This window comes from Salmo trutta, chromosome 38 (assembly GCF_901001165.1).
Source record: "Salmo trutta chromosome 38, fSalTru1.1, whole genome shotgun sequence".
NCBI classification, from domain to species: Eukaryota; Metazoa; Chordata; class Actinopteri; order Salmoniformes; family Salmonidae; genus Salmo; species Salmo trutta.
Genome location: NC_042994.1, coordinates 1,496,338 through 1,521,831, shown reverse-complemented (window position 1 = coordinate 1,521,831; position 25,494 = coordinate 1,496,338). Strand labels below are relative to the sequence as shown.

General features: G+C 45.4%; 1 protein-coding gene across 1 annotated transcript in view; it reads right to left on the bottom strand.

Annotated features, from left to right (window-relative positions):
• Nucleotides 1–5,868: 5,868 nt before the first annotated feature.
• The window catches only part of LOC115178310 (MORN repeat-containing protein 4), a 37,266-nt gene continuing 17,640 nt past the window's right edge, over nucleotides 5,869–25,494 (bottom strand). The window contains exons 3-6 of the mRNA XM_029739435.1: nucleotides 23,638–23,752; nucleotides 16,902–17,011; nucleotides 16,013–16,116; nucleotides 5,869–6,431 (exon numbers count right to left, since the gene is read on the bottom strand). Of these exons, the coding sequence (XP_029595295.1) occupies nucleotides 6,390–6,431; nucleotides 16,013–16,116; nucleotides 16,902–17,011; nucleotides 23,638–23,752 (371 nt within the window). The 3' untranslated portion in view covers nucleotides 5,869–6,389. The remainder of the gene's footprint in view (nucleotides 6,432–16,012; nucleotides 16,117–16,901; nucleotides 17,012–23,637; nucleotides 23,753–25,494) is intronic.

The following is a 25,494-nucleotide window of genomic DNA, read 5'->3' as shown; positions in this document are numbered from 1 at the left end:
TACCACTATACATATCTACCTCTATAGATCCAGTATCCCGGTACATTATAATATGGTACTGGAACTGACCCTGTATATAGTATGTTTACCCCTATACATATCTACCTCTATAGATCCAGTATCCCTGTACATTATAATATGGTACTGACCCTGTATATAGTATGTTTACCCCTATACATATCTACCTCTATAGATCCAGTATCCCTGTACATTATAATATGGTACTGGAACTGACCCTGTATATAGTATGTTTACCCCTATACATATCTACCTCTATAGATCCAGTATCCCTGTACATTATAATATGGTACTGACCCTGTATATAGTATGTTTACCCCTATACATATCTACCTCTATAGATCCAGTATCCCTGTACATTATAATATGGTACTGACCCTGTATATAGTATGTTTACCCCTATACATATCTACCTCTATAGATCCAGTATCCCTGTACATTATAATATGGTACTGGAACTGACCCTGTATATAGTATGTTTACCCCTATACACATCTACCTCTATAGATCCAGTATCCCTGTACATTATAATATGGTACTGGAACTGACCCTGTATATAGTATGTTTACCCCTATACATATCTACCTCTATAGATCCAGTATCCCTGTACATTATAATATGGTACTGGAACTGACCCTGTATATAGTATGTTTACCACTATACATATCTACCTCTATAGATCCAGTATCCTGGTACATTATAATATGGTACTGGAACTGGCCCTGTATATAGTATGTTTACCCCTATACATATCTACCTCTATAGATCCAGTATCCCAGTACATTATAATATGGAACTGGAACTGACCCTGTATATAGTATGTTTACCCCTATACATATCTACCTCTATAGATCCAGTATCCCTGTACATTACAATATGGTACTGACCCTGTATATTGTATGTTTACCCCTATACATATCTACCTCTATAGATCCAGTATCCCTGTACATTATAATATGGTACTGACCCTGTATATAGTATGTTTACCCCTATACATATCTACCTCTATAGATCCAGTATCCCTGTACATTATAATATGGTACTGGAACTGACCCTGTATATAGTATGTTTACCCCTATACATATCTACCTCTATAGATCCAGTATCCCTGTACATTATAATATGGTACTGGAACTGACCCTGTATATAGTATGTTTACCACTAGACATATCTACCTCTATAGATCCAGTATCCCTGTACATTATAATATGGTACTGGAACTGACCCTGTATATAGTATGTTTACCCCTATACATATCTACCTCTATAGATCCAGTATCCCTGTACATTATAATATGGTACTGGAACTGACCCTGTATATAGTATGTTTACCACTATACATATCTACCTCTATAGATCCAGTATCCCTGTACATTATAATATGGTACTGACCCTGTATATAGTATGTTTACCCCTATACATATCTACCTCTATAGATCCAGTATCCCTGTACATTATAATATGGTACTGACCCTGTATATAGTATGTTTACCCCTATACATATCTACCTCTATAGATCCAGTATCCCTGTACATTATAATATGGTACTGACCCTGTATATAGTATGTTTACCCCTATACATATCTACCTCTATAGATCCAGTATCCCTGTACATTATAATATGGTACTGGAACTGACTCTGTATATAGTATGTTTACCCCTATACATATCTACCTCTATAGATCCAGTATCCCTGTACATTATAATATGGAACTGACCCTGTATATAGTATGTTTACCCCTATACATATCTACCTCTATAGATCCAGTATCCCTGTACATTATAATATGGTACTGGTACTGACCCTGTATATAGAATGTTTACCCCTATACACATCTACCTCTATAGATCCAGTATCCCTGTACATTATAATATGGTACTGACCCTGTATATAGTATGTTTACCCCTATACATATCTACCTCTATAGATCCAGTATCCCTGTACATTATAATATGGTACTGGTACTGACCCTGTATATAGTATGTTTACCCCTATACATATCTACCTCTATAGATCCAGTATCCCTGTACATTATAATATGGTACTGGAACTGACCCTGTATATAGTATGTTTACCACTATACATATCTACCTCTATAGATCCAGTATCCCTGTACATTATAATATGGTACTGACCCTGTATATAGTATGTTTACCCCTATACATATCTACCTCTATAGATCCAGTATCCCTGTACATTATAATATGGTACTGACCCTGTATATAGTATGTTTACCCCTATACATATCTACCTCTATAGATCCAGTATCCCTGTACATTATAATATGGTACTGAACCTGTATATAGTATGTTTACCCCTATACATATCTACCTCTATAGATCCAGTATCCCTGTACATTATAATATGGTACTGGTACTGACCCTGTATATAGTATTCTTACTTACTTGATCGTGTTCTTCTTAGTTCTTTTTATATCTGGTGTGTTTTTGTTCAACCTTGTATTTCTCAGTATTACATTGTTATTGATTACTGCATAGTTGGGGTTAGAGCTGGGCATTAAAGGTATTTCACTGTACTTGTGCACGTGACATTAAAACTTCACTTGAGGCCTCCGCATCCCAAATGACACCCTATTCCCTACACCCTTTTCCCTACACCCAATTCCCATATGGGCCCTGGTCAAAATAGTGCACTATGTAAGAAATAGGGTCCCATTCAGCCATAGGCTACTGTTACGTTACAGTCTACATGTACCTACAGTAGACTGTAGGTTCACCTCCTTCAGGGATATCTGCGTCCCAAATGGCACCCTCTTCTCTTCATAGTTCACTACTTTTGACCTGAGCCCTATGCAAAAGTAGTGCACTATATAGGGATTGGTGTGCCATTTGGGATTCAGACCATTTAAATACTTTTTTTATTTAACCTTTATTTAACTAAGGAAGTCAGTTAAGAACAAATTCTTATTTTACAATGACGGTCTACCCCCGGCAAAACCCTCCCCTAACCCGGACGATGCTGGGCCAATTGTGCGCCGCCCTATGGGATTCCCGATCACGGCCGGTTGTGATACAGCCCGGGATCGAACCATGGTCTGTAGTGACGCCTCTAGCACTGAGACGCGGTGCCTCAGACCGCTGCGCCACTCGGTAGCCCTGAAGGAAACGCTAAAGTCCTGGAGCGTCTCAACAGGTGGCTGTTCTCCTTTTCTATTCACGTGAAATATTTCAACACCCTGAACGCGTCAAACGTGCATGTGTGAACTACATCCGCCGCCCTCAACCCCCATGTTAGAAATGCTTAGGGCCTGATATACCAGAAACACACAGGAAAAGCGGATCACCCCCAAATGTATTGTCTTTATACAATCCAAAGCCATTGATCATAGCAGTGTTTTAAGTAGTGTTTTTTTATGTATTAAACCAGGCAACACAGGCTGATTTTCTATTCGTATAGTCAAGTTTATTGGTACCATTCTCTGCTCAGTAACAGTGTTTATCTGTGTCTCTGCAGTAGCAGGTCCTATCAATCTGTGGTTTGCAGTTCCACACTAACACGCTTCAAAGCTTTTGGGAGTCTGTGAAGGGTGTGTGTGTGGTGTGTGTGTGAGAGCGTGCTTGCCGTGAAGCTTGGCTGATAAGATAACAAAGAGCTTTCTTTAAAACACACACAAGTGTGAAATAGACTGAGAGAGTAAATCTGTCCCACTGGAAGAAAAAAATAAACACCAAGGAAATGAATAAACCAACCCCCCCCCCCATCGCATTCTAGTGTTGAAGGATTCATTTCTTTTAGTCAGGGAACTAAAGACAACACACACGCACACAGACATGCACACGCACAAAAGTGTTTCTTCCTTCAACTGACACTTCTACACTCGTCAGGTAAAGACGTCTATAGTGAACGGCCGAAAAGCGGAAAAACAATATTTAAATATTTCGCCATGGCAACAAGCTGTATGATTATGGTGGCAGGCAGGCAGGCAGCACTTGGGATTCAGATGATACAAATTAAGGGAACTCTGAACGGTTGCCAAGGAGACGGAACAGGCGGGGGGTTAAAGTCCAACCTAAACACACCTTAAAGCTATTTTAGTTGACAGGAGGGGGAGAGAGAGAACGGGGAGGAGGAAGAAGAGAAGGAGGGGTGTAGGACTGTCTGTCAGGAGGGGGGAGAGAGAGAGAACCGGAGGAGAAGGGCTGTAGGGCTGTCTGTCAGGAGGGGGGAGAGAGAGAGAACCGGAGGAGAAGGGCTGTAGGGCTGTCTGTCAGGAGGGGGGAGAGAGAGAGAACCGGAGGAGAAGGGCTGTAGGGCTGTCTGTCAGGAGGGGGGAGAGAGAGAACCGGAGGAGAAGGAGGAGGATGGCTGTAGGGCTGTCTGTCAGGAGGGGGGAGAGAGAGAACCGGAGGAGAAGGAGGAGGATGGCTGTAGGGCTGTCTGTCAGGAGGGGGGAGAGAGAGAGAACCGGAGGAGAAGGGCTGTAGGGCTGTCTGTCAGGAGGGGGGAGAGAGAGAACCGGAGGAGAAGGAGGAGGATGGCTGTAGGGCTGTCTGTCAGGAGGGGGGGAGAGAGAGAGAACCGGAGGAGAAGGAGGAGGATGGCTGTAGGGCTGTCTGTCAGGAGGGGGGAGAGAGAGAACCGGAGAAGGAGGAGGATGGCTGTAGGGCTGTCTGTCAGGAGGGGGGAGAGAGAGAACCGGAGGAGAAGGAGGAGGATGGCTGTAGGGCTGTCTGTCAGGAGGGGGGAGAGAGAACCGGAGGAGAAGGGCTGTAGGGCTGTCTGTCAGGAGGGGGGAGAGAGAGAGAACCGGAGGAGAAGGGCTGTAGGGCTGTCTGTCAGGAGGGGGGAGAGAGAGAGAACCGGAGGAGAAGAAGGAGGATGGCTGTAGGGCTGTCTGTCAGGAGGGGGAGAGAGAGAGAACCGGAGGAGAAGAAGGAGGATGGCTGTAGGGCTGTCTGTCAGGAGGGGGAGAGAGAGAGAACCGGCGGAGAATGGCTGTAGGGCTGTCTGTCAGGAGGGGGGAGAGAGAGAGAACCGGAGGAGAAGGGCTGTAGGGCTGTCTGTCAGGAAGGGGGAGAGAGAGAGAACCGGAGGAGAAGGAGGAGGATGGCTGTAGGGCTGTCTGTCAGGAGGGGGGAGAGAGAGAACCGGAGGAGAAGGAGGAGGATGGCTGTAGGGCTGTCTGTCAGGAGGGGGAGAGAGAGAGAACCGGAGGAGAAGGAGGAGGATGGCTGTAGGGCTGTCTGTCAGGAGGGGGGAGAGAGAGAGAACCGGAGGAGAAGGAGGAGGATGGCTGTAGGGCTGTCTGTCAGGAGGGGGGAGAGAGAGAACCGGAGGAGAAGGAGGAGGATGGCTGTAGGGCTGTCTGTCAGGAGGGGGGAGAGAGAGAACCGGAGGAGAAGGAGGAGGATGGCTGTAGGGCTGTCTGTCAGGAGGGGGAGAGAGAGAGAACCGGAGGAGAAGGAGGAGGATGGCTGTAGGGCTGTCTGTCAGGAGGGGGAGAGAGAGAGAACCGGAGGAGAAGGAGGAGGATGGCTGTAGGGCTGTCTGTAGGATAGCTACTCCTGGGAATTATGGGATGAGAGTCCAAAATACTGCTCACAGTGTGTGGGTGTGTTTTGGTTTAGGGTGTGCATGTGTGAGAGAGAGAGAGAGTCTTTTGGTTTAGGGCGTGTGTGTGCATGTGTGTATTTTGGTTTTAGGACGTGTGTGTGTGGGTGTGGGTGGGGTGGTTGCGTTTTGCTGACATACCATCCAGAGGTTTCTAACCCAGTCTATTAAGGACCACCACTAACAGACACAACTACACTTAATTAAAATCCATGCTCTTTTCACCTCCTAACATTTGCTCTACTTCATAAAAACAAAAATGTAATTAGCGAAGACAAGTCAAAATTAGTTTTCTCTTTAATTAATGATCTTAAATGTTCATTTTAATGCCAAGTACTTTTGTCTACAAATACATGTAGAATATGCCTTTTGAAATCCCCATAGAGAACACAATGATCATTTGGCTCCGATGACATCACAGTTTTTCAGTTTCCCTGAAATCGCAACACGTTTATCTCCCTCTTTATTTGTTTGTTTCTTTCTCTCTGTTGCTCTCCTTCCTATCTCCCATCTCTCTCTCACACACACACAAACACTCCCGAGACCCCAAACAGAGAACAACAGCACAGGAAACCTATTCTGAGAAGACCTTAGTGATTAGCTTTAATAGACTATTTCCCTGTACACTATAACACTGGTGGTGCCCACTGTGTACTGTTGAACTCCAACAGGGTCATATTCATTAGTGCACACCGTAGCACAACAGTGCAAAAACACTTTGCAACAGGACACAAAAACAAGCTTTTTTTATTGTACAAGTTCAGGTTAGTCCGTTTCTGCCCCTTGCTTCCGTTTGGTGCCTAGTGAACACGACCCCAGGGCTCTGGTTGACTGGCTCGTTCCTTCATTAGCAGGGAAAAGATAAACAAACAAAAAGCCAACCTGAAAAACCCTCAAACTGTAATAGTCATTATGGATGGATTCAAAGCACAGTGTTCCATAGGTTCAATGCAGGCACACAGTTGTTCTATCCCTTTGATTAGTGTGTTTTCGGTGTGTGTGTGTGTGTGTGTTTACTTAGACATGGTGGCTATAGTAAGTAAGTAGCCGTGCACGAGCCAAGGCTTCATAGGAGCCGTGAGGCAGCTTGATGTACAAGTACACCCCTCGGACAGGAGTCTCTCAGGGCCTGGTGTGATGGACCAATAGACTTTCTGTACTTATGAGGACGCTCGTTTAACAATTTGTCTACGTCGTATCTGTTATGCCGGCGCACGACAAACGGTGTGTGTAAGTGTCCATGCAATGAAAGCATTGCGGTGACTTTTTATAGTTCTGCTAAATGTGAATTACACTAGAGTCTCTAGTACAGCACCACAACACTTAAGATACAACATCAGAGTAAAAACAATGGAGAATAGCTTTGTGTTTCAGCTCCCAGAGATATCACTGCAATAGAACGTGTAGAAATAAAACATACATTCAACTCAGGACTTCCACTATATAGAACCAGGAACTTGGTATATTGTAAAGTAAACAGTCATATAGTCTCAATTTAAATATATCAGACACAGATTAAACAAAATACCTCTACACCAAACCAAGCACCTTGACATGAGCTTGTTCTGTTACTGTAACTAACTGGTCATGTAATAAAGACATTAGGTTGTTCTCAGAATGGTTAGAGATTTGTAAAGGGTTGTAAAATACCGGTAACTTTCCCAAAATTCCCAGGTTTTCCAGAAATCCCGGTTGGATTTAACCCTGAATCATAAGGGTATAAGCAGGAAATCCGGAATCTTCCAACCAGGATTTCTGGAAAACCTTAGCATTTCAGATAAGTTAACGGAATTTTGCAAACCCTGTAAAGGGTTCACCCCCAGTTCCAGACACCAGTCAGTATTCCTCAATCCATTCCTAGGGGATCCTCAGGGGGTGCATGTTTTTGTTCTACCCCAGCACTAGCACATTCAGGTGCTGAGCCAGAACAACCCCCAAGTGACGCAGCAGGCGCTAACAAACCTGATTAGAATGAGGTTTATTAGTGTTGGGCTAGAACAAAAACCAGTACCCCCAGGAATGGCTTGAGCAACACTGTCATACACATCTAACCGTTAAGACTAATATGTGTCTCATCATCAAAACCACATGAGACATTTTCTATAACAACAGAATGTATTCCTAGATATAGTGTATATAAACTACCGTTCAAATGTTTGGGGTCACTTAGAAATGTCCTTGTTTTTGAAATAAGAGTCAGTTTGCACTGTTCTGTGAAGGGAGCAGTACACAGTGTTGTACGAGATCTTCAGTTTCTTGGCAATCTCTCGCATGGAATAGCCTTCATTTCTCAAAGAACAAGAATAGACTGCCGAGTTTCAGAAGAAAGTTATTTGTTTCTGGCCATTTTGAGCCTGTAATCGAACCCACAAATGCTGATGCTCCAGATACTCAACTAGTCTAAAGAAGGCCAGTTTTATTGCTTCTTTAATCAGACCAACAGTTTTCAGCTGTGCTAATATAATTGAAAAAGGGTTTTCTAATGATCAATTAGTCTTTTAAAATGATAAACTTGGATTAGCTAACACAACATGCCATTGGAACACAGGAGTGATGGTTGCTGATAATGGGCCTAGATAGTCCATAAAAAATCTGTTGTTTCCAGCTACAATAGTCATTTACAACATTAACAATGTCTACACTGTATTTCTGATCAAATTGATGTTATTTTAATGGACAAAAAAAGATGCTTTTCTTTCAAAAACAAGGACACTAAGTGACCCCAAACTTTTGAACGGTAGTGTACACCTTCCACCAAGAACAGGTGGAAGGTGATTCAATACACAGAAGTGAAAGGATGTCATTCTGTAGTGTCATATTTTCATATGGAGACGGAACAGGTTTTCAGTGATTACAGCGTGATACGAAGGCAGAAGCCATGATTTCAGACAGCAACAACGGTGGATGCCTAACAAGGCCAGCTCAGTACAGCTTGGTTTGGATCGGCTCTGTTCGGCCCAGTAGTGTGAAAAGCCCTTTAGAGCCGCATAAATGAATGACAGGTGTAAGACAGACACCCCCACACCAGAAATAAGCTGCACCCCATTTTTTTCTATTGAATATGTATAAAAATCCATCTTGTAAATATATACTTGAATAGGCAAGTTTGAGGTGAAACACAGCTGCCCTCCGTTTCAATGGGTATGACACCTCTCCCCTAATGCCCCCTCCCCCAGCACACTACATATACACACAGACACCTCTCCCCTAATGCCCCCTCCCCCAGCACACTACATATACACACAGACACCTCTCCCCTAATGCCCCCCTCCCCCCGCACACTACATATACACACAGACACCTCTCCCCTAATGCCCCCTCCCCCCGCACACTACATATACACACAGACACCTCTCCCCTAATGCCCCCTCCCCCCGCACACTACATATACACACAGACACCTCTCCCCTAATGCCCCCTCCCCCCGCACACTACATATACACACAGACATCTCTCCCCTAATGCCCCCTCCCCCTGCACACTACATATACACACAGACACCTCTCCCCTAATGCCCCCTCCCCCCGCACACTACATATACACACAGACACCTCTCCCCTAATGCCCCCTCCCCCAGCACACTACATATACACACACAGACACCTCTCCCCTAATGCCCCCTCCCCCAGCACACTACATATACACACAGACACCTCTCCCCTAATGCCCCCTCCCCCAGCACACTACATATACACACAGACACCTCTCCCCTAATGCCCCCTCCCCCCGCACACTACATATACACACAGACACCTCTCCCCTAATGCCCCCTCCCCCAGCACACTACATATACACACAGACACCTCTCCCCTAATGCCCCCTCCCCCAGCACACTACATATACACACAGACACCTCTCCCCTAATGCCCCCTTCCCCAGCACACTACATATACACACAGACACCTCTCCCCTAATGCCCCCTCCCCCTGCACACTACATATACACACAGACACCTCTCCCCTAATGCCCCCTCCCCCTGCACACTACATATACACACAGACACCTCTCCCCTAATGCCCCCCTCCCCCAGCACACTACATATACACACAGACACCTCTCCCCTAATGCCCCCTCCCCCTGCACACTACATATACACACAGACACCTCTCCCCTAATGCCCCCTCCCCCAGCACACTACATATACACACAGACACCTCTCCCCTAATGCCCCCTCCCCCTGCCCACTACATATACACACAGACACCTCTCCCCTAATGCCCCCTCCCCCCGCACACTACATATACACACAGACACCTCTCCCCTAATGCCCCCTCCCCCTGCCCACTACATATACACACAGACACCTCTCCCCTAATGCCCCCTCCCCCCGCACACTACATATACACACAGACACCTCTCCCCTAATGCCCCCTCCCCCTGCCCACTACATATACACACAGACACCTCTCCCCTAATGCCCCCTCCCCCCTCACACTACATATACACACAGACACCTCTCCCCTAATGCCCCCTTCCCCCACACACTACATATACACACAGACACCTCTCCCCTAATGCCCCCTCCCCCAGCACACTACATATACACACAGACACCTCTCCCCTAATGCCCCCTCCCCCAGCACACTACATATACACACAGACAACCTCTCCCCTAATGCCCCTCCCCCAGCACACTACATATACACACAGACACCTCTCCCCTAATGCCCCCCTCCCCCAGCACACTACATATACACACAGACACCTCTCCCCTAATGCCCCCTCCCCCCGCACACTACATATACACACAGACACCTCTCCCCTAATGCCCCCTCCCCCCCGCACACTACATATACACACAGACACCTCTCCCCTAATGCCCCCTCCCCCAGCACACTACATATACACACAGACATCTCTCCCCTAATGCCCCCTCCCCCTGCCCACTACATATACACACAGACATCTCTCCCCTAATGCCCCTCCCCCAGCACACTACATATACACACAGACATCTCTCCCCTAATGCCCCCTCCCCCTGCCCACTACATATACACACAGACATCTCTCCCCTAATGCCCCTCCCCCAGCACACTACATATACACACAGACACCTCTCCCCTAATGCCCCCTCCCCCAGCACACTACATATACACACAGACACCTCTCCCCTAATGCCCCCTCCCCCAGCACACTACATATACACACAGACACCTCTCCCCTAATGCCCCCTCCCCCCGCACACTACATATACACACAGACACCTCTCCCCTAATGCCCCCTCCCCAGCACACTACATATACACACAGACACCTCTCCCCTAATGCCCCCTCCCCCCTCACACTACATATACACACAGACATCTCTCCCCTAATGCCCCTCCCCCAGCACACTACATATACACACAGACACCTCTCCCCTAATGCCCCCTCCCCCAGCACACTACATATACACACAGACACCTCTCCCCTAATGCCCCCTCCCCCAGCACACTACATATACACACAGACACCTCTCCCCCTAATGCCCCCTCCCCCCGCACACTACATATACACACAGACACCTCTCCCCTAATGCCCCCTCCCCCAGCACACTACATATACACACAGACACCTCTCCCCTAATGCCCCCTCCCCCCGCACACTACATATACACACAGACACCTCTCCCCTAATGCCCCCTCCCCCCGCACACTACATATACACACAGACACCTCTCCCCTAATGCCCCCTCCCCCCTCACACTACATATACACACACAGACACCTCTCCCCTAATGCCCCCTCCCCCAGCACACTACATATACACACAGACACCTCTCCCCTAATGCCCCCTCCCCCTGCCCACTACATATACACACACAGACACCTCTCCCCTAATGCCCCCTTCCCCCACACACTACATATACACACAGACACCTCTCCCCTAATGCCCCCTCCCCCCACACACTACATATACACACAGACATCTCTCCCTAATGCCCCCTCCCCCTGCCAACTACATATACACACAGACACCTCTCCCCTAATGCCCCCTCCCCCCGCACACTACATATACACACAGACACCTCTCCCCTAATGCCCCCTCCCCCTGCACACTACATATACACACAGACACCTCTCCCTGCCCACTACATATACACACAGACACCTCTCCCCTAATGCCCCCTCCCCCAGCACACTACATATACACACAGACACCTCTCCCCTAATGCCCCCTCCCCCCGCACACTACATATACACACAGACACCTCTCCCCTAATGCCCCCTCCCCCAGCACACTACATATACACACAGACACCTCTCCCCTAATGCCCCCTCCCCCCGCACACTACATATACACACAGACACCTCTCCCCTAATGCCCCCTCCCCCCGCACACTACATATACACACAGACACCTCTCCCCTAATGCCCCCTCCCCCCTCACACTACATATACACACACAGACACCTCTCCCCTAATGCCCCCTCCCCCAGCACACTACATATACACACAGACACCTCTCCCCTAATGCCCCCTCCCCCTGCCCACTACATATACACACACAGACACCTCTCCCCTAATGCCCCCTTCCCCCACACACTACATATACACACAGACACCTCTCCCCTAATGCCCCCTCCCCCCACACACTACATATACACACAGACATCTCTCCCCTAATGCCCCCTCCCCCTGCCAACTACATATACACACAGACACCTCTCCCCTAATGCCCCCTCCCCCCGCACACTACATATACACACAGACACCTCTCCCCTAATGCCCCCTCCCCCTGCACACTACATATACACACAGACACCTCTCCCTGCCCACTACATATACACACAGACACCTCTCCCCTAATGCCCCCTCCCCCTGCCCACTACATATACACACAGACACCTCTCCCCTAATGCCCCCTCCCCCTGCCCACTACATATACACAGAGACACCTCTCCCCTAATGCCCCCTCCCCCTGCCCACTACATATACACACAGACAACTCTCCCTTAACAGGCACAATGTCCCTTAACAGGCACAATGTCACATGATCATACCACGTGTGAAATGTGTTAGTTACTAGAACGACTGTTCACAAAACTTGAGATTAGTTAGTTCAAAACTTTTTTCTGTGAAAACAGATACTGACATTAAACATTTAACCTTATTTATCGTAAAAAATGGATGACATATTTTTCAGATACAGGAAGGGAACAGCTATACAGGAAGTTCATCTGTGTGTTCCTGTAATGGTGGTTTTCTTCTGTGTGATGAAGTTGTTGACAAATCAAAACTAGTGCTCCACTGTCTGACTTTATCACGATTGTATGTCCCAAATGGCACCCTATTCCCTATAGAGTGCACTACATTTGACCAGGGCCCATTACCCTATGACAGACACAGCAGTAGTTTAGTCTTCTCTTCTCTGTATCTAAACCCTTATTTAAGGACGATTGCACCCCAAAGTTAAATTGCTAAATATCTTTATCAAATTGCACTAGTGTCATCTTAATGCAGACACACTTGTCATTTGTCCCAATATGGCCACCATCCCTTACCACCCAATGAAAATACACCCCTACCATCATCCCTACCTCACAACGCAGTAGCTATAACCAGGGACAGGAGCTTTCCCTAACCATGTGGCCGGACCAGTAAGAACTTGGGGCATAGACAACAATAATTAAAGCCTGGAGTTTTTGTCCTGGGCAGATCACATGATCAGGGAAAATCTTCTGTCCTGCTTGCTACCAGGGGAATACTCCAGTCCCTAGCGAGGCATCTATTGAGAACCACTGCCATTAAGATAATGGCGTTTCAGTCAGCTGACCCCAGAACAGATTGAGCCATGTTATGTGGCACAGAGTATGAATTCTTCTAATGCTGGCCTCTAATACTGAGTGTCTGGCCTCTAATACTGAGTCTCTGGCCTCTAATGCTGCTTTTCCACAGGGACACCGGTGTAAAGTCTGAGTCTTTAGGCCAAGCACCGGTGTAAAACCCTGTGGTGGAAATGTGACAGATCCAAATATGGTCTCTGCCTGCTTGGACACTAGTTTCAACTCCTGAGTAGTTGCGGTTGATGTCGGTTAGAGCTGATCTGGGAACATATTTAGCAGTAGGTAGGTAGCAGCGTATGTTGAACGAACGGTTAGGAATGAGGAGGAGGTGTGGGTTTTGGCTCAGCAGATCCTGGATCAGATTCAGCAGCTCGTTGGTTGACTGTGATGTAGAGGGTGAAGTCTAATGACATGTAGCGCACCAAGCAAGCACAACCAGAGGGGAAAACACACGAGAGAGGTAGAGACCAATAGAAAGACATGGATAGAGAAAGATGTGGATCCAAAGAGGGGTGAGAAAACATACAGATCAAGACGAACAAAGAAAAGAGAGAGAAACAAAAGAAGGTAATACACACAGAGTGTACATAGGGCTGTGGCGGTCATCACATTTTGTCAGCTGGTGATTGTCATGCAAATAACTGCCGATCTCACGGTAATTGACCGCTAATTAGCATAAACATGTTTAGCATCTCCGGCTTCAATGCATAGCCTACACGCCACTGATGCGGACCTTTTGGAAAATCTACATTTTAAAAAGTATAATAAATCCATGTAATATAGCCTATACCATCACAATAAATCTATTATTAATTTTAGGCAGGTCTAAAGAAACACTTTGATATGAAGAAAATGTAGCCTATTTCAGAAGAACCGAATAACTGAATAATAGTCTGAGTTGTCCTTATGATAAGGCCCTGATCTGGCTATGCCATATGGCTGTGGGCTACACTAGTTAATTTAGCAGACTGGATTAGTTTATAATTCCCGTGGCATTATTTTATATTATTTTACATTAAGAACAATACAATTGAACACAGCTGAATAAAATAGAAAGGATATTTTTCCAAACGATTTCTGAGGTAGTGCGCACACCCCGCTATTCTGTGTTGAGCGCTTAACAAAGGAACAGGTCTTCCTATATGCTTATTTTAAAGGTATTTATGCAACTTTAGTTGTGATACAAACGCTGGGCAATATGTTTAGGTTTCGAATTCATTCGAAGGCCGTACGATGCGACTAATGATGATTTTAAAAAAGTTGAATGAAAGGGAAGCACTCTGCTCTGTTTCTTGCGCAGGCAGCACACACTTCATCAGTCTCTCATTCACAATTTGACAAGCGCTTGATAATATTCTCACCCATCAGACTATTCTCAATTTAATCTGGTCTTTACATATAGCCTACTAATATATGTGTGAAATTATTTTTTAGAAACATAAAAAAATACATGTCATCCGTAGCCTTCACTCGAAAAGCAAATGGAGGTTTCGTGCGGTTACGTTTTTAAAATGCCAAGTACGGTACACCATTTATAAAGCGGATTAATGTACTTCATTTTAAGAATTAAGCAATAAATATAGCAGTAAGAGAAAGCTGGGATCTTCTTTAAAATAGTGTCCAGTCAAAACTGTTTTCACACGCGATTGCACAATGATGGCTTATAAGAACAGGTTTCATTAGGCTCTGTAGGCTATGGGCACTCCTACCATGTTCCAGGGGTCTTGGGCCTAGAGGCTATGTTTGGAGTTTTTTGGCCACTTTAGTTGTGATACAAACCTTATCAAAACATATAGGTCTATGGGCCATACCACACGATGCATGCGACTATGATCTAATAAAAGTCCCAAAAAATATGCATGTGCTGTTTCTTGCCTTAGATTGCACACACTGGGTATCATTCACAAGGGATAATATTGTCACGAATCAGACTATTCTCAATTTAGTCTTGTCTTTACATACGCTAAATAATATTTGTGTGAGATTAGTTTTGGTTTAGAATGGGCCATTATCATGTACCTGTGATCCATATGCACTTGAATAGGAAACGAAGGCACTTTTCCCTCGGTTCATTTTCATGCCAGTCAGGTAGGCTACCCCGATTGTAAAGCGAAGCAATATGCTAAATATTATGAGAGTTGAGAAATAAATATAGTTAGCCTACAGATAGCTGATGGGATCCTCCTCTTTTTAATAGAGACAATCAAAAGTCTGCCAGGCGCACCAGTTTGTGTGTGTCAAGAACTGCATCTCTGCTGGGTTTTTCACGCTCAACAGTTTCCTGTGTGTATCAAGAATGGTCCACCACCCGAAGGACATCCAGTCAACTTGACACAACTGTGGGAAGCATTTGGAGTCAACATGGGCCAGCATCCCTGTGGAACGCTTTCAACACCTTGTAGAATCCAGGCCCACGACGAATTGAGGCTGTTCTGAGAGCAAAGGTGTTCTTAATGTTTTGTACACTGTGTACAGAGGAGTATAACCGTAAAGACAGAGAACAGAATGAGATGAATGAAGAAAAAGAAGGGTGTGAGTATGATAGTGAATTGTTCCCTGAGTAGCGCACCCTAGCTGCAGGTCACATGGAGAGTGCCCGTGCCTTGGCGGCTGCCCCCTGTGCTCGCTGCACCGTGCCCTGGCACCCCTCTCTGCCCACCAGCTGGCCTCTCTCAAACAGACCCTCGTGGCTCGTCCCTCCTCTTCCTCCTCCTCTTCCTCCTCCCCCTCTTTCCAGACCTCCGTCAGCGAACGTCAGCATACCTGCAAAGGTCATGTTTAAGTTCAAGTTCAGGTTTATGTCATTAACTTAAACCTCTTATGGATCCGCCCCTTTTTTTCAATTTTTGCCTAAAATGACATACCCAAATCTAACTGCATTTAGCTCAGGATCTGAAGCAAGGATATGCATATTCTTGATACCATTTGAAAGGAAACACTTGGAAGTTTGTGTAAATGTGAAATGAATGTAGGAGAATATAACACATTAGATCCGGTAAAAGATAATACGAAGAAAAAAACATGCGTTTTATTGTATTTGTTTTGTACAATCATATTTGAAATGCAAGAGAAAGGCCATATTGTATTATTCCAGCCCAGGCGCAATTTAGATTTTGGTCAGTAGATGGCAGCAGTGTATGTGCAAAGTTTTAGACTGAATCAATGAACCATTGCATTTCTGTTCAAAATGTTGTAGATTAACAACAATTTAAGCTTTCTGCCAATATCAGATATGTCTATGTCCTGGGAAATGTTCTTGTTACTTGTTACTTGTTACAGCTTCATGCTAATCGCATTAGCCTACGTTAGTTCAACCGTCCCGTGGAAGGGACCCACTGATCCCGTAGAGGTTTTAAACCGAAACCTAACCTTACTGCTACACATTAAACCCCCCCTCTAAATATACAGAATAATTGAAAAAGACCCTGCTACAGATTCCTTTTACAAAGTGAGTTGTGTCATTTAACAGTGAGAGACAGAATAAACTTGTTTAGTTCAAAGTTATAAGAAAAGTATAAAGAGGGTGTTGCTGAGATTCTACTGTTTACCGTATCCCTGCACACATCCACTCTTGAACTCTCCTTCGAACTTCATCCCGTCAAAACGACTGAAGACGCCTGCGCCTTGGAACTTCCCCTGAATGAACTCTCCTTCGTACCTGCAAGAGACACACAGATGCACAAACAGTGGGGTGTGTTCATTAGGCACCAAACGTAAGAACACACGGAAACAGGGAGGAACTAACTGGGTTTGTCCAATAAGAAATGCTCAGGTCTGTGGACAATGCTGTCAACATTTACATTTTAGTCATTTAGCAGACCCTCTTATCGAGAGCGACTTACAGGAGCAAGTGCCTTGCTCAAGGCCACATCGACAGATTTTTCACCTAGTTGGCTCAGGGATTTGAACCAGAGACCTTTTGGTTACTGGCCAAGCGATGTTAACCACTAGGCTACCTCACACATGGGCCTACGCTACGTCATCGAACACCTGGATAACATTTACATTTACGTCATTTAGCAGACACTCTTATCCAGAGCGACTTACAAATTGGTGCATTCACCTTATGATATCCAGTGGAACAACCACTTTACAATAGTACATCGATATCTTTTTTTTGGGGGGGGGTTAGAAGGATTACTTTATCCTATCCTAGGTATTCCTTAAAGAGGTGGGGTTTCAGGTGTCTCCGGTAGGTGGTGATTGACTTCGCTGTCAAGGCGTCGTGAGTGGGAGCTTGTTCCACCATTGGGGTGCCAGAGCAGCGAACAGTTTTGACTGGGCTGAGCGGGAACTGTGCTTCCGCAGAGGTAGGGAGGCGAGCAGGCCAGAGGTGGATGAACGCAGTGCCCTTCTTTGGGTGTAGGGACTGATCAGAGCCTGAAGGTACGGAGGTGCCGTTCCCCTCACAGCCCCGTAGGCAAGCACCATGGTCTTGTAGCAGATGCGAGCTTCAACTGGAAGCCAGTGGAGTGTGCGGAGGAGCAGGGTGACGTGAGAGAACTTGGGAAGGTTGAACACCAGACGGGCTGCGGCGTTCTCGCCATGCCACCTGGTAGGAGCGACCTGTCAGGTAGGACGCAATCCAAGAGTGAGCCGCGCCGGAGATGCCCAACTCGGAGAGGGTGGAGAGGAGGATCTGATGGTTCACAGTATCAAAGGCAGCAGATAGGTCTAGAAGGATGAGAGCAGAGGAGAGAGAGTTAGCTTTAGCAGTGCGGAGAGCCTCCGTGACACAGAAAAGAGCAGTCTCAGTTGAATGACCAGTCTTGAAACCTGACTGATTTGGATCAAGAAGGTCATTCTGAGAGGGATAGCAAGAGAGCTGGCAATGGACGGCACGTTCAAGAGTTTTGGAGAGAAAAGAAAGAAGGGATACTGGTCTGTAGTTGTTGACATCAGAGGGATCGAGTGTAGGTTTTTTGAGAAGGGGTGCAACTCTCGCTCTCTTCAAGACGGAAGGGACGTAGCCAGCGGTCAAGGATGAGTTGATGAGCGAGGTGAGGTAAGGGAGAAGGTCTCCAGAAATGGCCTGGAGAAGAGAGGAGGGGATAGGGTCAAGCGGGCAGGTTGTTGGGCGGCCGGCCATCACAAGTCACAAGATTTCATCTGGAGAGAGAGGGGAGAAAGAGGTCAAAGCATAGGGTAGGGCAATGTGAGCAGGACGAGGATCGGATGTCGTTAATCTTCTTTTCAAAATGGTTGACAAAGTCGTCCGCAGAGAGGGGGGGGGGGGGGAGGAGGATTCAGGAGGGAGGAGAAGGTGGCAAAGAGCTTCCTGGAATTTAGAGTGGTAGAAAGTGGCTTTAGCAGCAGAAACAGAGGAAGAAAATGTGGAGAGGAGGGAGTGAAAAGATGCCAGGTCCGCAGGGAGGCTGGTTTTCCTCCATTTCCGCTCGGCTGCCCGGAGCCCTGTTCTGTGAGCTCGCAATGAGTCGTCAAGCCACGGAGCAGGAGGGGAGGATCGAGCCGGCCAGGAGGATATGGGACATAGAGTCAAAGGATGCAGAAAGGGAGGAGAGGAGGGTTGAGGAGGCAGAATCAGGAGATTGGTTGGAGAAGGTTTGAGCAGAGGGAAGAGATGATAGGATGGAAGAGGAGAGAGTAGCAGGAGAGAGAGAGCGAAGGTTGCGACGGTGCAATACCATCTGAGTAGGGGCAGAGTGAGTAGTGTTGGAGGAGAGTGAGAGTGAAACGGATATAAGGTAGTGGTCGGAGACTTGGAGGGGAGTTGCAGTGAGATTGGTAGAAGAACAGCATCTAGTAAAGATGAGGTCAAGCGTATTGCCTGCCTTGTGAGTAGGGGGGGACGGTGAGAGGGTGAGGCCAAAAGAGGAGAGGAGTGGAAAGAATGAGGCAGAGAGAAATGAGTCAAAGGTAGACGTAGGGAGGTTAAAGTCACCCAGAATTGTGAGGGGTAAGCCATCCTCAGGAAAGGAACTTATCAAGGCGTCAAGCTCATTGATGAACTCTCCAAGGGAACCTGGAGGGCGATAAATGATAAGGATGTTAAGCTTGAATGGGCTAGTGATTGTGACAGCATTGAATTCAAAGGAGGAGGTATACAGATGGGTCAGGGGAGAAAGAGAGAATGTCCACTTGGGAGAGATGAGGATTCTAGTCCCGCCACCCCGCTGACCAGATGCTCTCGGGGTGTGCGAGAACACGTGGTCAGATGAGGAGAGAGCAGTAGGAGTAGCAGTGTTTTCTGTGGTAATCCATGTTTCCGTCAGCGCCAAGAAGTCGAGGGACTGGAGGGTAGCATAGGCTGAGATGAACTCTGCCTTGTTGGCCCGCAGACCGGCAGTTCCAGAGGCTGCCGGAGACCTGGAACTCCACGTGGGTCGTGCGCGCTGGGACCACCAGGTTAGAGTGGCAGCGGCCATGCGGTGTGAAGCGTTTGTGTGGCCTGTGCAGAGAGGAGAGAACAGGGATAGACAGACACATAGTTGACAGGCTACAGAAGAGGCTACGCTAATGCAAAGGAGATTGGAAACTAAACAACTGGGGAAGCGAGAGAGCAGGGCCTCCCTCACTAACCATTCGCTGAAACACTCAAATATAACTATTCCAACTTCCACTTAGAAATTATAATTGATGTAAACTACAGTGGTTCAATGTCTCCAGGAATAGGCTCAAACTTAGTTTATTCAGCTAGATAACTTGGTACAGTATTCTTCCGTGAAATTCACCCAGTGCACCGTGTCCTATGACGCCGTAGCTAACTAGCATGCTAGCATCCAATAACACACGGTTAGCACCAATACTTGGTTACAACAAACGACCAATGGATAATTCGTGTCCGTGTCTAGTTCCTTTCACAACGCAGAAGTAATTAAACGTTGGCTAGCTAACACAAAGTCAGTCCTGCTAGCTACACAAGTGGACTACACAACTCGAAAGCTTACGTTGCAAAAATCTTATTGACAAAAAATGATACAGTACTGCTAGCTGGTAGCTGGTAGAGTTGGCTAGCTAGCAGTGGCTGCGTTTACCTTTATCTTTGATACAAAGACAACTATGTAGCTAGCTAACGTTACACTAATCAAATCGTTCCGTTGTAATGTTTTTAGTTTCTACAGTACCGCTAGTTGGTAAAGTTGGCTAGCTAGCAGTGGCTGTGGTGTTGTGATGTTGACGCCGTTTGGAAAACGGCGCGAACGAACAAATACAGCTGGCTAGCTGGCTAGCTAACCTTGTTAGTTTCTAAAAGTTAGTTTCTCAAAGCTACACCTACACCTTTAGCTACACCTTTATCCTTGATGCAAAGACAACTATGTAGCTAACTAGCTAACATTACACTAATCAAATCGTTCCGTTGTAATGTAAGGAATGTAAGGAAATGTAATATTTCCCGCGGAGCGAAGAACAGCACGACTACTCACTCCAGCATCCATATGCAGTGATATTGTTTGTGAACTTTAGTTCAGCATTCAATAGCATCATCCCAAAACTGTTACAAGACACTCCCAGCTGAACGTGTCCAGCTCCATCTGTCAGTGGATCACTGACTTCCTGTTCAACATGATGCAACACGTGAAGCTGGGAAAACACCTTTCTGCAAGGGCAAACACCCGCTGCAAGGGCAAACTGCAATGCACTGTCCATTCTGCAGAGAGGGCCATCGGCTGCCACCTGCCCTCCATCGAGGTCCTGCTCGACTCCAGGGCAAGGAAGCGTGCAGGAAAGATCATCCCGACCCCTCCCACCCGGTCACCCCCTCCTCCAAAAATGCCCCTCTGGCAGGCGGTTCAGGTCACTCATGACCAAAACTGCCACCTGAAAAGTTTATTCCCCCGGGCTGTGGCCCTCACCAAACAGCTATCTGGCCTATAGAGACTAAAAGACTATGGACTCGATGCTGCACACCGCATCAAGCCATGTCTGAACTGTAATCTAAATAACTGCACTAAACTGCATTGCACTCTGTTCATCTCTCTGAAAATAGACATATGTATACTAATACTATACATTTGTACAACCACTGTGTATCAAACGTATACACACTGTGTATCAATCGTAACCTTGGTTTTAACGCCGTTGTCTGTATTCTGTCTACAAATGTTGTCTTTCACTAGCAGTACCATATCACCAAGTAACATTCTGACTATGTTGTTTTTCACTAGCAGCACCATATCACCAAGTAACATTCTGACTATGTTGTTTTTCACTAGCAGCACCATATCACCAAGTAACATTCTGACTATGTTGTTTTTCACTAGCAGCACCATATCACCAGGTAACATTCTGACTATGTTGTTTTTCACTAGCAGCACCATATCACCAAGTAACATTCTGACTATGTTGTTTTTCACTAGCAGCACCATATCACCAAGTAACATTCTGACTATGTTGTTTTTCACTAGCAGCACCATATCACCAAGTAACATTCTGACTATGTTGTTTTTCACTAGCAGCACCATATCACCAAGTAACATTCTGACTATGTTGTCTTTCACTAGCAGCACCATATCACCAAGTAACATTCTGACTATGTTGTTTTTCACTAGCAGCACCATATCACCAAGTAACATTCTGACTATGTTGTCTTTCACTAGCAGCACCATATCACCAAGTAACATTCTGACTATGTTGTTTTTCACTAGCAGCACCATATCACCAAGTAACATTCTGACTATGTTGTCTTTCACTAGCAGCACCATATCACCAAGTAACATTCTGACTATGTTGTCTTTCACTAGCAGCACCATATCACCAAGTAACATTCTGACTATGTTGTCTTTCACTAGCAGCACCATATCACCAAGTAACATTCTGACTATGTTGTTTTTCACTAGCAGCACCATATCACCAAGTAACATTCTGACTATGTTGTCTTTCACTAGCAGCACCATATCACCAAGTAACATTCTGACTATGTTGTCTTTCACTAGCAGCACCATATCACCAAGTAACATTCTGACGATGTTGTTTTTCACTAGCAGCACCATATCACCAAGTAACATTCTGAATATGTTGTCTTTCACTAGCAGCACCATATCACCAGGTAACATTCTGACTATGTTGTTTTTCACTAGCAGCACCATATCACCAAGTAACATTCTGACTATGTTGTTTTTCACTAGCAGCACCATATCACCAAGTAACATTCTGACTATGTTGTTTTTCACTAGCAGCACCATATCACCAGGTAACATTCTGACTATGTTGTTTTTCACTAGCAGCACCATATCACCAAGTAACATTCTGACTATGTTGTTTTTCACTAGCAGCACCATATCACCAAGTAACATTCTGACTATGTTGTCTTTCACTAGCAGCACCATATCACCAAGTAACATTCTGACTATGTTGTTTTTCACTAGCAGCACCATATCACCAAGTAACATTCTGACTATGTTGTTTTTCACTAGCAGCACCATATCACCAAGTAACATTATTAATCTGATTTTAGTTTTCTGTTGCAAAGCGTTTAAAAGTGTTTTTCATTGCTTATCATAATGAATAGGACCCCAATGTCAAGGAGTTTGTTTTGATTGAATGTGTTCAGTTTGTTTTGAGTGGATTCTCCAAAATGTATTTGTTAGGCAGTTGTCTGGTGCAGAACTATTTAGTGAGCTATGCTGTCATATAATAGATATTATTCAGCTGAGAAATGTCACCAAGATGTCTCTAACAAGAACAGAATGCTGTCAGAACACAGACACATATAGCAGGGAACCTTGACCTGAGGTGGGTGGAATCTTCACTGATGGAATGATCCATTCTCCTGTTCTCACAACCTAAGTCTGCTACGTGCTCTGTGACACGGAATACAATACACAGCAAAGAAAAGTCCATTTGTGCAGCGATTAGTTTTACTTGAGCCGCGCAGTGTGTGACGTTTCGAGATCCTCGTTAAAGCAACTGACACTTAATTATCTCAATCAAGCTTTGCTCTCAAGGTGAAGGAGGTTCGTTATAATCATGTTGCAAGCAACATAAATTGCATCCCAAATGACTTTGTGTGACATCCGAGTAGAGTTGGATCTAGAGGAAAGCGTTGCCTGTTGTTCTAAAATCACAACACTAAGAGAACATCTGTTTGCAAAATCACATGGACGTGGTAAGGAATTCAAGCCTTTTCCAGTTAGAAGTAACAAATTAAGAAAATGATCAGGGGAGATATCTAATGCAACACCTCGCCTCAGGGCATCGGTCAAAAGACCTGCTATAAGGGGGAATAGGTTGTCATTTTAGACACAGCTGGCGTTTTAGACGTCAGACAGTTGTAATGTCATTAGCAGGGTCAAAGGTGAAATAGGAATGGTGAGACATTGTTACCTGGATCCATCAGGGAAGACCAGCATCCCACAGCCGTTGAAGAGTCCGTTCTCGAACTGACCCGTGTAACACGTCCCATCACTTAATGTCAGCTGGCCTAGACCATGTCTCAGACCTGGGGGACAGACAAACCAGTTAGTTACTGGCCTAGACCATGTCTCAGACCTGGGGGACAGACAAACCAGTTAGTTACTGGCTTAGACCATGTCTCAGACCTGGGGGACAGACAAACCAGATAGTTACTGGCCTAGACCATGTCTCAGACCTGGGGGACAGACAAACCAGTTAGTTACTGGCCTAGACCATGTCTCAGACCTGGGGGACAGACAATACCAGTTAGTTACTGGCCTAGACCATGTCTCAGACCTGGGGGACAGACAAACCAGTTAGTTACTGGCCTAGACCATGTCTCAGACCTGGGGGACAGACAAACCAGTTAGTTACTGGCCTAGACCATGTCTCAGACCTGGGGGACAGACAATACCAGTTAGTTACTGGCCTAGACCATGTCTCAGACCTGGGGGACAGACAAACCAGTTAGTTACTGGCTTAGACCATGTCTCAGACCTGGGGGACAGACAATACCAGTTTGTTAGTTAGTTACCAGTTAGTTAGTTACCAGTTAGTTAGTTGGTTACCAGATAGTTAGTTAGTTAGTTAGTTAGTTAGTTAGTTACCAGTTAGGCAGGCCATCATTGTAAATAAGAATTTATTGTTAATTATTTAACCTTAATTGAATAAATAAAGGTTAAATAAAATACACAAATAAGTCAGTTAGTAGTTAGTTAGTTACACGTTTATTAGTTATCAGATAGTTAGTCACAAGGTAGTTAGTTATGTTAGTTCTCAGTTAGTTAGAGAGTGAGCAAGTTAGTGCAAAATAAAATTACAATAGACCAACTGTCAAAAACGTTCTAAAATCCCAAACTGGACAAAAATAAAAAATGTCAAATTCACTCTAAAACGTGAATGAAAGACATCAAAAGACCACCTTATTGTTTATAATAATTGTTCATAAATCACCATGTGGATAAAGGATAAAGATGCCTCATGTGTAAGAGGTTAATACAAGGTGAAGAGCTTATTGGACCATATGAAACCATCAGCTCTATAGTATAGCTGCTATATAGACTCTCTAGGTTTCTGCCTGTACCTAGAACTTTAAAAAAGCCTGTCTGTCTCACCTTTATCCATACAGACTATACAGTACATGAAGGCCTTTGTTGGTCAAATCTACATGGCTATTCTTCAGGTAGTTGGGTCATGAAGGAACTGTGAAGTAATATTATTATAATAGGGCCAGAACACTCAATTTCTACAAATACCTTACAACCAGAGTCAGGGTCTTTGTCAGTACTTAGAGCTTCAAAATAGTCTATCTAGCTGTCTGTCTAACTATCTATCTAGCTGCTGTCTAGCTGTCTGTCTAGCTGGTTATCTAGCTGTCTGTCTAACTATTTATCTAGCTGCTGTCTAGCTGTCTGTCTAGCTGCCTGTCTGTCTGTCTGTCTGTCTGTCTGTCTGTCTGTCTGTCTGTCTGTCTGTCTACCAATCTGTGTATCTAGCTGTCTATATCTGTCTAGCTGTCTGTCTGTCTATCTATCTGTATATCTAGCTGTCTATATCTGTCTAGCTGTCTGTCTGTCTGTCTGTCTGTCTAGCTGTCTGTCTGTCAATCTGTCTAACTATCTGTTTGTCTGTCTGTCTGTCTAGCTGTCTATCTGTCTGTCTATATGTCTGTCTGTCTAGCTGTCTGTCTATCAATCTGTATATCTAGCTGTCTATATCTGTCTAGCTGTCTGTCTGTCTATCTATCTGTCTGTCTGTCTAGCTGTCTATCTGTCTGTCTTTCTCACT